At 31.7% G+C, this 14145-nt stretch overlaps 2 protein-coding genes and 2 long non-coding RNA genes across 4 annotated transcripts in view; 2 read left to right on the top strand and 2 right to left on the bottom strand.

Moving 5' to 3' along the window:
- Positions 1-14145, bottom strand: part of LOC149475381 (extracellular matrix protein 2-like) — a 157272-nt gene that overhangs the window by 59828 nt on the left and 83299 nt on the right. The gene's annotated exons all lie outside the window — the stretch shown is intronic.
- The window catches only part of LOC149475383 (uncharacterized), a 96413-nt gene that overhangs the window by 46124 nt on the left and 36144 nt on the right, over positions 1-14145 (top strand). The gene's annotated exons all lie outside the window — the stretch shown is intronic.
- On the bottom strand, positions 648-2109 carry LOC149475385 (uncharacterized). The gene is made up of 3 exons (XR_016318033.1): positions 1559-2109; positions 1370-1431; positions 648-1295 (listed from the first exon to the last, which is right to left on the bottom strand). It is a non-coding gene; the product is annotated as an uncharacterized LOC149475385 (long non-coding RNA).
- LOC149475384 (uncharacterized) overlaps positions 5297-14145 on the top strand; it is a 41885-nt gene continuing 33036 nt past the window's right edge. Inside the window, exons 1-3 of the mRNA XM_089713478.1 lie at positions 5297-5689; positions 7474-7625; positions 8301-8347. Of these exons, the coding sequence (XP_089569604.1) occupies positions 8336-8347 (12 nt within the window). The 5' untranslated portion in view covers positions 5297-5689; positions 7474-7625; positions 8301-8335. The remainder of the gene's footprint in view (positions 5690-7473; positions 7626-8300; positions 8348-14145) is intronic.

The following is a 14145-nucleotide window of genomic DNA, read 5'->3' as shown; positions in this document are numbered from 1 at the left end:
TACAGTTATAATATTGTCATACATTTATTTAATTGTTGATTTATTGGTTTTATTTTCTTGCTTATAAACAAATAATCTTCTTTTTAACAACTACTTAGACATTATTAATAATTATTATCATTTCGTAATGTTTACTTTTTTACAAAATAATACAGGTTATAAATAATCTTTAAAATAACAAAAAATATTGTTACTCTGAAAAAATGAAATGGTACTCAATAACGCGGACTACTGAATTGATTTAGATAGAATTTGATGCTGACGTAGGTAATATCTATCATGCCCAGAAATGAAAGGTACTATTTCTGAAAGAAGTTATAAACCCTAATTCTTCTCAGTCAAAGTCAAGAGTGGAAGATATCACTAATACAGTAAAACTGATGCGAAACTTTGGATGTTAATTTGTATATTTTTTTGTTAGTTGTTACTTAATCACGTCAAGACTACATTACCAATTTTGATAAAATATAGCTAATTGCCTGGATTTACACAAAGGATACTTTTTATCCGAACTGAACACTTCTGTGGGAAAAAACAGGATTCACGATATAACCTAATTCCACGCGGGCAAAGCCGCGGTTGGAATGATATTTTTTTAAATAAAAAAATTGTTTTAAAAAAACACAAAATATATTGACGCATGTATTTATTTTTTGCACTCTATTATAATTGTAATTATTCATTACAAATAATCAAAATAAAATAGGCAGAACAAAGTTAGGCCCTGGTAGGGTAGGTAGGCAGGTACAGCAATGTGAGACGAACACTGGCTTATTTATACCAATAATAATGTATTATAAACATTAAATTAAGTTTACAACAAAAATACATAATATTAGCTAATGTGAAAACGAATCAACCAATCATCCCACAACAATGAAATGTGCACACAAATATTCATCCAAATCGGTTCATGTGATTAGGAGGAGTGACTGCAGCGCCATCTTCCGGGCCCAACTATATTTCCAGATCACCCAGGAACTCAATTTAATATACTTACACAAAATTTTTCGAAATGAAAACTCACATTACTATGTAAATATGAATATAAACCTGTTTTAGTACTAAGCAATTTCCCGCACAGGTGTAGTAAGTATAAATGAAATAAATATCAACATCAAATTCTTTATACAACATACTTATCTACCACCTACTAAGAAATGTAATTCTTGAAATTTTTTCGTATTTTTTTAAATATAATACTACTCCAATGAGCTCCTGTTCCATATTACGGCCACCATACTTCCACTAAGTTCACCATGATTTTTTATTTCTTTGCACTTTGTTGCTTTTTGCTAAAAATGGAATCATGCGATAAAACCAGTAGAGCGTTGATAACATACATTTTTGACTGAATAAAGGTACTTACGAAGGAGTGGGTTCACATTGTGAACAATCAGTGGGTTTATTTTCCTTCTGGATTCCGGATTTCTGAAAAGATTATCTATGCTATAAATGAAAAAAATCTTACATATTCGTTATGTAATTAAAACAGGGGTACATATCAAACATCGTCTATAATACAATTATCATCAAATTTAAAATAAAACCAACTTACTTCATTAATTTGTTCCAATTGTAAGCATTCTTTTTCCTCCAACCTTTATGTTTCTTCTTCTTATTTTCTTTATTGTCCCCATTTGTCTCATTTTGTCTTATTGTGTTGTCACCCTTTTTTACGATGGCGCGAGCGACACAAGTTCCCCGTGTGACGGCCGTAGCGGGAATGACTCGTGCAGCGATCGGGGTGGGAAGGTACAGGGCGGCTCTCGCTATATTGGCTGGTCGCGCGCTAATTTCAAGTATTTCTTGTTTATTTCAAAACCATCGCATATTTCAAAATTCTAAATCGGTAGACGTATAGGTTGTATGTTTTATAGTTAATATCCAAAAAGTCGTAACTTTACGTTTGTTATTTTGAAGATGCCAGAGATTAAAAAAAAATAACAATGAGAACTTTGTATTTTTTTTCTATCGAGAAAATATCATGGAATCATGTTTCTAAAACGGTAGACGTATTGTGTTACTATTGAACTTTCTTGTCAAGAATTTTCATCACGACAACTTTAATAATATAAAAATTACGAAGGTTTAAAAAGGGCCGTAAATGTTAGAAAAATTAATTCATCACCTTAAAGATCTAGGCACATACAGACAGCGTAAAGCGACTTTGTTTTATACAATGTAGTGATATTATCTGTGATGATTCAAATAATCAACTGACCCTCATTAAAACGGATTAATTATACAATGTAAATGATCTAGAATTTCTTGATAATTATAATACAAACGATTATTAACAGCTTTGATATTTTCTTAAAGGTGTTGTCCGCTCATTTAAATACACGCGATAATAATTTGACCAAGTCCTAGAATCTTGCATTAAATAGAGTATAAAAAGAAAATTTTGTGTGGTTTTATGAAACCACGGTAAAAGTGAAACTTTCCGAACACTGCTTTATACCTACTCGGCAGCCGACCGTCACGCGACATGCGCTACACAGACCAAAAAGTTTGAGACGATGTTATAAAAGTTTCACTTTAATAACAAATGATATTATATTCTATACTAATATTATAAAGCTGAAGAGTTTGTTTGTTTGAACGCGCTAATCTCGGGAACTACGGGTCCAATTTGAAAAATTCTTTCGGTGTTATTATAGCCCATTCATCGAGGAAGGCTATATTATATTATCATCTCGCTAAGACCAACAGTAGCGGATCACTGCGGGTAAAACCGCGGAGCACAGCTAGTTAATTAAGAAATACGTTAAAAAATCCACTTCAAAAACGGAAAAGTAAAAAATAAAAAAAGATTTGATATTATCAATTATTAGATATTAGTTAGATGCTCGGAGCAATTAACAAGCCTGGAGAAGTAACAATTAATTGAACGTTTCTTATATAGTGGCTCTCTTTTATTCAATACCCTAATTAGTGCGATAGAAAGAGACAACACACTGTTATCGGCTTGGCATTCAAATCCACATGTAGCCACTTTTTGTTCTAAAAAGGTAGTGCTTGCCACAAATTTATCGAATACTAAAATATCGATAAATAAAAAATTTGAGTTATAAAATTGCTTGAAGATAATTTAAACGAATCTATTTGGAATTATTCATATTTTACGATGCGTACTGACTACCTTGCATTGTATGGTAGTGGTATTTATAAAAAAATATTATTAGGTATTTCGGTTTAGGTTGTTTTTATGGTTTCGTAAAAAGGTACGTATTTTTTCCTGTTTTCATAGATTCATTCATAGAATTATACGAAACCCTTCGTGCGCGAATCTGACTTCCACCTGGTTGATCATTTTACAAATCAATAATCGTATCCTACTAATATTATAGAAGCGAAAATATATAAGAATGGACTCTTTCACGTAAAAACTACTGAATGAGTTTTTATGAAACTTTACAATTAAATTTTAATTTATACATAGTTTAAATATCAGAATAACATATAGGCTACAATTTACCGCGGGAAAATAACTCATTCCCACGGGAAAAAATTGTTTGTTTGTTCCCAGAGAACACGCGGGGCACCTCTAGCTTAAAATAAATTTCTTCAAATAAAACAAATAAACATTTAATTTTTTTTTAACATTTTAATTCGATACTTAATTACCAAATTACAATATTTATTATTTAAAATAGATGCCACCGTAAACTTGTGGCACAGCATCTCTGCAAAGCACTTTACTTTTCTTCCCATCTGATTCGAAATGATTTGAACAAAGCCGAGAATGTTTTGAAGGCTTCCAATTTTCCCTGTGCTATAGCTTTAACCCAAACATCTTTTAATTTTTCTCAAGCCAGAAACCTGCAAATAACAATAAAATCCATACTTAAATACCTTTTTTTCTCCTAACTTAAAGCAGTCATTATTTATGAAGTACTTCGTTCCTACTCAAGTATCGATAATTGCACAACACTATGGAAGTTATATTTTGCATTTTTTCTAAAAACTAAGCTGATTATGATTTCATTTCAATGATTACGGTTAGATAAAACATAGATGATTATGAAAATAACGTAAATTCACTTATTTATAACACAATTAACAAAATAATTGATCAAAACACTAACCTGTGAAATGACAAATTCCTATCTTCATCCGATTTCCCAGTACTACGGCTTTTACAGCCGTAAACGACACAAGCCATGTAATCTTTAGTAAATTATCTTTTCAGAAAATAACATATGAAACTAAAAAACACGTTTTTCACTTCAAAAACAATAATTAAAATCACCAAGCGATGATCACCAGACTGGTGATCAAAACAAAATGAAAGGAGACATGTCATTTCAAACTGTTGAGCTGACATATATCGGTCCTCTTTTTTCGCATGACATTTTGCCATAAGTTAAAAGGGCCAAACTAGTGTTATTAATGTTCAATTAATTGTTACTTCTCCAGGCTAGTTAATTGCTCCGAGGTTAGATGTGTTACATATATTTACTAAATAGGTTTGATGTCGGTGTCGGTGAATAAGTTCAGTAACTTATTACAATTTACATAAGAAAACGGACTATTAGTAACTTAAGAACACTAAGCACAAGAAATATTATAAATATTAGTTCAAGAAATATTAATTTCTCTTTTCAAATAATTGAAATATCATGCAAAATGTAATCTTACTTTCGCAGTATTTACTACATAACTACATAGATAATATTATTATTATTTTAAGACTACTAGCATCTACTAGTGACGTAAAACACGTAATAAATCAATGACGGATCAAAGCAATAATAAACGTACCTACTCAAAAAAATAAGATTAGGCCATTTGGGCATTATTATTATTACCAACCAATTACCAACGAGTAGTTGTTGGCAAATATATCAAGAAGTAAGTAATCGATTTTCTTGGATATTATATAAATTCTTTTGAAGGTAAATCGTCTTTGAATAAGGTATTGCTACTTGATACGAGATGGCGTTACAGAGGAAAATGGACAGTAAATACATTAAAATTTTAATTTTATTGCATGCAATTAGATTCATGTCATTTATTAGAATACATTATTCATAAACTATAACTTACAACAATTATCACCAATTATTCGTACTGGTCGTCACGATTTATCTTATTACCCTAATATTAAGTCAATTTATTCATTTCAACAAAGGAAAAGCAAAAAACTTAGGTTTATTTGACCTCTAATCGAGAGCGCATTTGCTCGTAATTGTCCCTGTAATGATTATGGCATTGTGATTGTAGGTGCGTTGTACTAAAGTTAGTTTGCAGTAAACGAGCCTCGGTAAACTGGTGGTAATATTTCACTATCGTACAGAACATTAGTTATGCAGTAATAGAAGGCTGCAGGCGCGTAACGGTCTTTACCGCGCGTAAATCCGGTTTATAAATAAAATTTAATTAAACCATATTAGGGCATAGCGTTTTTATATTTAATACATTTTTATCGACCAAAACGAAACGCAATACAATTTTTTAATTTCCGCCGTGAGTGCAATACGGAAAAAGTGCTATTTGAATAAAAATAGATTTTGACATTGACAGGTCTCACAAAATGAAAATATTTACGTGACGTGACGTTCGGATTTTAAAAATTATCGAATTTTTTTTCATGAAACTAAATAAATAATATTGTTATGTGAAACACATTAAATAATGTGACAAAAAAGCAATGGTGCTGTGTAAAATAAGGATTCCTATATAGGTAACAACTTTATTACACTTCTACTTAAAAACTAAAGTAATTGTACGATAATTAGATATTTAATTACTTTGATGCGTCTAATTGGAATGATTTACTTAATCATTATATTGCATTTATTGTACAACATTGCATACATATTTTGATTTCCTTTACACCTTCATGAAAATTTATTCAGAATTTCAATGAACCAAAAAGTTTAAACAGGAACCAACTTGATAAAACATGGAACTTAGATTTCTGAAGTATGTACCTACTTGGAAAATAATCGTTGATTGTTACAAAGTTTATTTCCCATTTCATTGTAGGTATCTTGTAAGAAAATAATTTAATAATTTTGAAGGAATTGTGTTTATAATCAGATGCTTACAAGAATAGCAGAATAATTTAACTATATATGGTATTTTATTTGATTGACTGATATTCTGATGAACTGGTTATATGAATATTAATTCTAGTAGAATGGGCAATATGTTACTTCTCTTTTTTTATCCTATAACAATTAATGGCCTAAAAGAGACAAGAGCCAAGAAATTCAGTTAACTAATTTGTTTATAATAATTTTTTCTGCATATACATCTTATATATAAAATTATCGTGTCACAATGTTAGTCTGCATACTCCTCCGAAACGGGTGGACCCATTCTCATGAAATTTTCTGTGCATATCGGGTAAGTCTGAGAATCGGCCAACATCTATTTTTCATATGTACCACGGGCGAAGCCAGGGCGGGCCGCTAGTTATATATATATAAATTTAAACAATTTCAAAAAAAGTTAATCTAATAAAGTTTTCTCATAATAAAAAGGAACTGTGATAAAGTCTTCTTATAATATAAAACTGAGGAGTTTGTTTGTTTGAACATGCTTATCTCGGTAACTACTGGACCGATATCAAGAATTATTTCACCGTTGGATATATATCTGATCCCTGAGTGTTATAATATTAAGGTGAATTTGTGTAATAAATAAACATTAAGCTAGTATTCTCTAGTGTTTGATTTTACGCAAGTATTATACATTAAAGACTTTTTAACGGATTTTAAACGCAATTTATTCATTATATTAGTAACATATATATTATCTGAAATATATATTATTCAATATTCATATTAGGCAGTTCAATAAAGAAACGAATCTTCAATGGCGGCCAAAGCTGACTTTGACAGATGGTAGGATCAGCAAAAAAGAAAATAAAAATAACGTAAATGGATAATTATTTTATTAATTATTTTAAATTGTTTGTTGACAAACTTTTTTGTTATGGTATTTGTGTATTTATATGAATTATCATATTTACGTATACAGAATGTAACAAAATACTCATACATAAAACTGAACAACTTTTCCCAAAGAACATATTTTGTCAAATTCCAATAAAACATTATTTACTTTCGCATATACATGATGCTTTTTTATTATAAAGCGTATAAAATGTCACTAAAAGATTCTTACTCTTACAATATTATATTATTTAAAATTCTCGTAAAAACAGTATTAAATTTAAATATATAATATATATATTATATTTAACTCAAAAGTGACCAATTGACATAGTGATCTATCAACGCACAGCCCAAACCACTGGACGTATCGGGCTGAAATTTGGCATGCAGGTAGATGTTAGGATGTAGGCATCCGCTAAGAAAGAATTTTGATCAATTCTACCCCAAGGGGATAAAATAGGGTATGAAAATATATCTTTTCCATGCAGGCGAAGCTGCTGGCAACAGCTAGTAAAACAAATGTCTATAGTATGTTAATTAAATAAATATTTCTTTGTTACAGATTGAAATGGATGAAAATATGCCCTAACTACATATATATAAGAAACAAAATAGCATAGCAACAATGTGAGACACAAAATATATTGAATTTAAGGCCAGTATTAGATATTTAAGTATATGAAGTATGAAGATTAGTCGCACATTTATTTAAGAGTAAGTATATTTTTTATTATTTTTATTTACTACTAGCTTCCGCCCGCGGATTCGCCCGCGTGGTGTTTTGATAAAAGGTAGCCTGTATAAAGATTGTCTGTGCCAAATTTCATCAAAATCGGTTGAGAGGTTTATGCGGGAAAGCGTAACAGACAGACAGACAGACAGAGTTACATTCGCATTTATAATATTAGTAGTTTATAATATTAGTAGGGAAGTAGCGATACTGTTTTCCGAATCGTTGGTAAATATAAATTTATAAAGAATATAAAAAATTCGATCACGAGGCGGGACTCGAACCCGCATCTTTTCCCGCCAATCCGGGGCGGACGCTTGATCAACTCAATCGAATTTTAACTTGTGACTTTGAAAATAATTTTTTTCATGAAAAAGTAGCCTCTTTCTGTCTAAAATTATGTTTTCTTCAAACTCCAACAGATTTGTATTTTTTGTGAACCTGAAATATTATGGAGTTTCTTGCCGGTTCTTCTCCATAGATACTGCTTTCCGAATCGATGGTAAATGTTAAAAATATGTAATGACGATTCAAAAGTGCTTCTAGAAGAAGTCTAATTGAATAAATAAATGTTTGTGTTTTGATTGCGAGATTATTGTAGTACTTTAAATGGTATCCTTATTTTTCATGTTAGTTTTAATCTGTTTGTTTGTTTGCAGTTCGAAAACTACGAAACGAACACTGACGATACTTGATGGTTTACATGGTGAGTGTTATCTTTACTTTAAATTTAAATAATTTAGATTTTAAATCTTCACTTGATGTGTGTATTTTATGCTTTTTACATTTAAGTTTCCTGTGGGATTTCCGGGATAAAAAGCCTATGTCTTATTCTCGGTCGTCTACATACCAAATTTCATTGTAATCGGTTCAGTAGTATTTACGTGAAAGAGAAACAAACATCCATCCATCCTCACAGACTTTCGCATTTATAATACCTATTCGTAGGATTTTCTGGGACCACAACGCTTGTTAATGTGCGTTTTCGGTCTTTGAGCATAACATCTGTACTAATATAATATTATAAAGCTGAAGAGTTTTTTGTTTGTTTAAACGCGCTAATCTCAGGAACTACTTGTCCGATTTGAAAAATTCTTTCGGTGATAGATAGCCCATTTATCGAGGAAGGCTATAGGCTCATTACGCTCAGACCAACAGGAGTGTAGCACTGCGGTTAAAACCGCGGAGCATAGTTAGTATTGTACAACTGCTCCCGTGCAAAACCGGGGCGTATCACTAGTTATATGCAGAAGAAGACAAAACTGTACACACTTTTATCAGCACTAAAATTTCGAAATTATAATGATGTTATTACATTGACCTCTCTTTATGTAAGGTTATGGTTTTGATCGTAATTACTGACAAGTTTTTTGACTGCTCTAAATTTTTTACGTGTTTTTATTAAACTGCATGGTTTACCTTGGTACTGTCACTAATGATTTATGAGTTATAATTACTGTAGGTTTTTGTTATTAAGTCATAAAAAATACTAGAGTGGCGCAGGGACCCAAAGTGAGTCTTGGCCTCCGACAATAAGAGCTTCCATTTGACTCTATCCTGCGGCCATCTCTTGCCAGTCTAAGGACTGATTTTTCAATCGTTGGTTAAAACTTATTCATCGAATAACATTTCAAAAATGTATTGTAATTATCAGTATTTGACAGTTTACAGGTTGCATTTTAATATGTTCGTGTAATACTTTATTGGACGGATAAATTTTAACCAAGGATTGAAAAATCGGCTCTTAGTCATAAAAAATAGTCAAGTAAAATAATCGAGGCGATTTAAAATGTAATAAGTCAGTAGTTGGGTTGCATACTATAGATAGCATTAAATTTTTCTCCACGAAAAAGCATAAGCTTTTAATTTACATAAAAAAATCTAAACGGAGTCAGTTAAGGTATAATAATCTTCTTCTTATATATAAAAATGAATCGCAAAATGTGTTGGTAAGCGCATAACTCGAGAACGGCTGAACCGATTTCGATAATTCTTTTTTTATTATATTCCTTGAAGTACGAGGATGGTTTTTATGTAGAGAAAACGTAAAGACGTACCACGGGCGAAGCCGGGCGGACCGCTATTTAAACATAAAATTAAGTTTTTTTAAATGCATTCAACAATATCGTTAGAATATATCTATCGATTTTTAATAGACAATAATAAGAAAATAATATTGCAGTTTAAACAGAAATTGATGTTATGATTTCAGCATATTATTCACTAGCGGTCCGCCCCGGCTTCGCCCGTGGTACATATTTCGCAATAAAAGTTAACCTATGTTCTTTCTCAGGGTCTAAAGATTATCTGTGCCAAATTTCATCAAAATCGGTCCAGTAATTTATGCGTGAAAACCATACATACATACAAACCTTTCCTGTTTATAATATTTTTAACCGACTTCAAAAAAGGAGGAGGTTCTCAATTCGACAGTATTTTTTTTTTTTTGTATATTTGTTACGCGATTACTCCGGCAATTATAAACCGATTTGAATAATTCTTTTTTTATTTGGTAGATCATAGTACGTCAGAGGTGGTCCCATTGGCACCAGGTCAGGATCTGATGATGGGATCCCGGGAAAATCGAGGGAAACCCTCAAATTTTGTAGGCATATACACTGTTTATCAGAAATTATTTAATTTTGTACAATGTACATATAGGTATAGTCTTGAAGTCGGTTTTTGTTTTTTTTCTAAAAATTTACTTTATTATTATTCATTACTACTAGCTGCACTCCGCGGTTTTAAACGCATGGCTCCGCTTCTGTTGGCCTTAGCGTGATGATATATAACCTAAAGATAAATGGGCTACCCAACACGGAAATAATTTATCAAATCGGACCAGTAGTTCTTGAGATTAGCGCGTTCAAACAAACAAACTCTTCAGCTTTATAATCCCTACTAATATTATAAATGCGAAAGTAACTCTGTCTGTCTGTCTGTTACTCAATCACGCCTAAACTACTGAACCAATTTGCATGAAATTTGGTATGGAGATATTTTGATACCCGAGAAAGGACATAGGCTACTTTTTACCCCGGGACATAGGATAGGTTTTATCCCGGAAATCCCACGGGAACGGGAACTATGCGGGTTTTTCTTTGACTGCGCGGGCGAAGCCGCGGGTGGAAAGCTAGTATTGGTATGAATGTATTTTTATTTAACTTACTAAAAGCTTTAAATAATAAAATTTGATTGCAAAAAGCTATTGTTAAGTCCGTTCACAGTTTGGGAAGCACTGACTTCATTCAATGTTTCTAGATAACGAGATATATCGTAAAATCGTATTCGAATCGATATTTCGGTATTTATCGATAGTTATAAATCACGACATTAGTAGGTGTGAAATGGAACTAATAGTAGTAATCGGTTATTTGGCCACCCACGGCTTAGAACGGATTGTATTTAGGACTAGCTTTCCGCCCGCGGCTTCACCCGCGTTTTTAAAGGAAACCCGCATAGTTCCCGTTTCCGTGGGATTTCCGGGAAAAAACCTATGCTATGTGTTAATCCAAGTTACCCTCTATATGTGTGCTAAATTTCATTGTAATGGGTTCAGTAGTTTATGCGTGAAAACCATACATACATAGGTACATACAAACCTTTCCTCTTTATAATATTATAGTATAGAAGCATAGAGCTAGCTGTGCCCCGGTTTTACTCGCATTGCTCCGCTCCTATTGGTCTTAGCATGATGATATACAGACTATATGTTGACCCGCATGTTAGTAATATTCATGCAAAATTTGAAGTAAATCCATGCATTCGTTTTTGACTTTCAGTCGGACATGTTACCTACAAAGAGAGAAAAATTCTAAAAACTGTATTTTTGTCTTCGATATCGACTGTAGATCACGGCTCAAGCACACCCCGGACACTCCATACAAAATGATCGTTTTGACAGTCACACTGTAGAGACTGCAAATGTGTGTGTTAACGCTTTATGGTTGGCACATTTGTGACTAGCGTAAAAAAAAATTCGCGTTTTTCTGATGAAATACATCCGTAAACAGCACAATATCTAACCATTTTCTACGAAAAACGATAATCACAAATCCAAAATAATAAAATTACTTTAAGTCAATTTGATTAATGTTGTCAATCTTCGTTGCGTATCGTCCTTGCAGAAAAATATGGCCCATTTTATGTCTGATCGCGCGGGGGTGAGGTAAGTTTAATTTTGGCGGGAGGCGGAGAGTGTCCGTTCTGTAGCGTTTAGCTACTATTATGTATTCTGTGGCTCAAGTATTCTTTAAAAAAAATATTCAATGCACAGTTTTGACTTTGCTATGACTTTATTACATAGGTATATGTTGCAGTCATCTAGTTGAATCTGCTATTTGATTGATGACTAGCGCCTTCATTGAATGATGACATTAAATTGAATGACTAGGCCGAACTTTGATTTAACAAGCGTCACGTCACGCTAACACATTCAGTCAAGACGTTGAACGTTACATTCAACAACTTTACAAGTTGTCCTTCAGTCTATCGATTTAATGTCGTCATTCAATGAACTTGCTAGTCGTTCTATCAAATAGCAGATTCAACCAAATAATACAAAATTATAGATTCACGAAAGGAACATACTGTATGTTTACACGGCCAGCAAGATTACCGAAGTCGCTCGTCACTAAAAATTTTCTAAATACCCTCATTAGGATAACAACTAACAATAAGTATTAAAACATTTGTAGCAGTTTGTGGGCTTATGGTGCACAGAAAAACTTGAATGAGTTTATGATTGCATCAATGTAAATTATATTATCTAAGAATTAATATTATGTTATGTTAAATTTATTATTATTTGTGACATGTCAATTTTATAATTTGTATTTTTAGATTAATTATTTATTGCGTAGTTTAATTTTAATTTTTATTTAATATTTCTGTGATTTTATATTGATTATTATTATTTGTGACATGTCAATTTTATATTTTATGATTGTGAGCTTAATTTTATATGTGTATTAGTGATTTTTGTGTATTGTGTGTAAAATGAGTCTCTGTTACTCTTAAAGAATAAAGAATTTATTATTATTTATTATTATTATAAAATAAATAAATAAATAACCAGATGACGGTGACATATAGATAACTCGAATATGTAGATTGTAAAAGGTGTGGCGCTGCGCTCATCTCTGCCTAACCTTCACTTATATGATCTTTATATTATGTACTGAGAATAAACTCAATGCTAGCTTTTCACGCGGTTTGCTTTGCACTTACTCAAGGAAAGGAATGTGATAGGCTGTTGTAAAAAAATATTATCTAGGTACTAATATAAATTAATATGTATTTTCATCCGTTCCTTATTATATTAATTCTTGTTTTTTATTCGGTTGAAAATACATATTATTTTGCAGATTTGATGTGAATTTAACTAAGTTATTATGGAAATGTTGAAAGTATAAAAAATAAGTTTTGACTGTGATATCGATATTTGAAAGAAACAAAAAAATTGTATTTATATCACTAGTTACTATATCTACTTTTTCTAAAATATTCATTACAATACGTTCGCATTATTTTAAAAAGATTTTGAAATTCCCCATTTTAAATTTTAAACACAAATAAATAATAATTAACTTGTTAATAGCAATTATTTCATATGCATCACTTTAGAGGCGAAATCGTGACTTCGTGATACGCATTAATGTTCGAAGGCACTGACAGACAAAAAGATGTAATTAATTGTAAGGGTTTGTTCATATAAGAAGTTTCTAAAAACCTGCACGGTAAAATAATTGGTAAAATAAAACAAAAAATATATATTTTTTACTAGCTGCGCTTCGCGGTTTTACCACTGCTCCGCTCCTGTTGGTCTTAGGGTAATGATTATATAGCCTATAGCCTTCCTCGATAAATGGGCTTTCTAACATCGAAAGAATTTTTCAAATCGGACCAGTAGTTCCTGACAACAGTAGATTTATATTGCGTTTTCACTCGTGCACCTACCCAGATAAAAATGTAACAAATTTCATACATAATCTAGTTCATTCGTAACTAATACATGATGAAAATAAGTATAATAGCTCCTGTTGGTCTTAGCGTGATGATAGCCTATAGCCTTCCTCGATAATTAGGCTATCTAACACCGAAATAATTTTTCAAATTGGACCAGAGGTTCCCGAGATTAGCGCGTTCAAACAAACAAACTCTTCAGCTTTATAATATTAGTAAGTAAGTATAGATAGGTAAGCTACTTTTTACCGCGGTTATGCATCTTATTTCTATGAGAATTTCCTTTGACCACGCGGACAAATCTTAGTAAATAAATTAAATAAATAAATAAATGAATTTACTAGTACAAAAACCTTGTGATGCACAACACGACTGATGAAGGTCGAGATGAGAGGCACACCTTATAAAGCGCAGTCCACATATATTAATTTGTATGTATGTTACATAATTTCTATGTTTATTTCTGCCCGCGGCTTCGACCGCTTATTATTATCCGACTGCCAATTGACTAAGCAAAAGGGATAAGTACTAAAAATGTAT

This window comes from Colias philodice, chromosome 30 (genome assembly GCF_061535455.1).
Source record: "Colias philodice isolate Cphi_HAF_F1 chromosome 30, ilColPhil1 Martin Lab GWU primary, whole genome shotgun sequence".
In the NCBI taxonomy this organism is placed as follows: Eukaryota; Metazoa; Arthropoda; class Insecta; order Lepidoptera; family Pieridae; genus Colias; species Colias philodice.
Note: the sequence above shows the minus strand (reverse complement) of the source record. Positions and strands in the feature narration are given on the sequence as shown.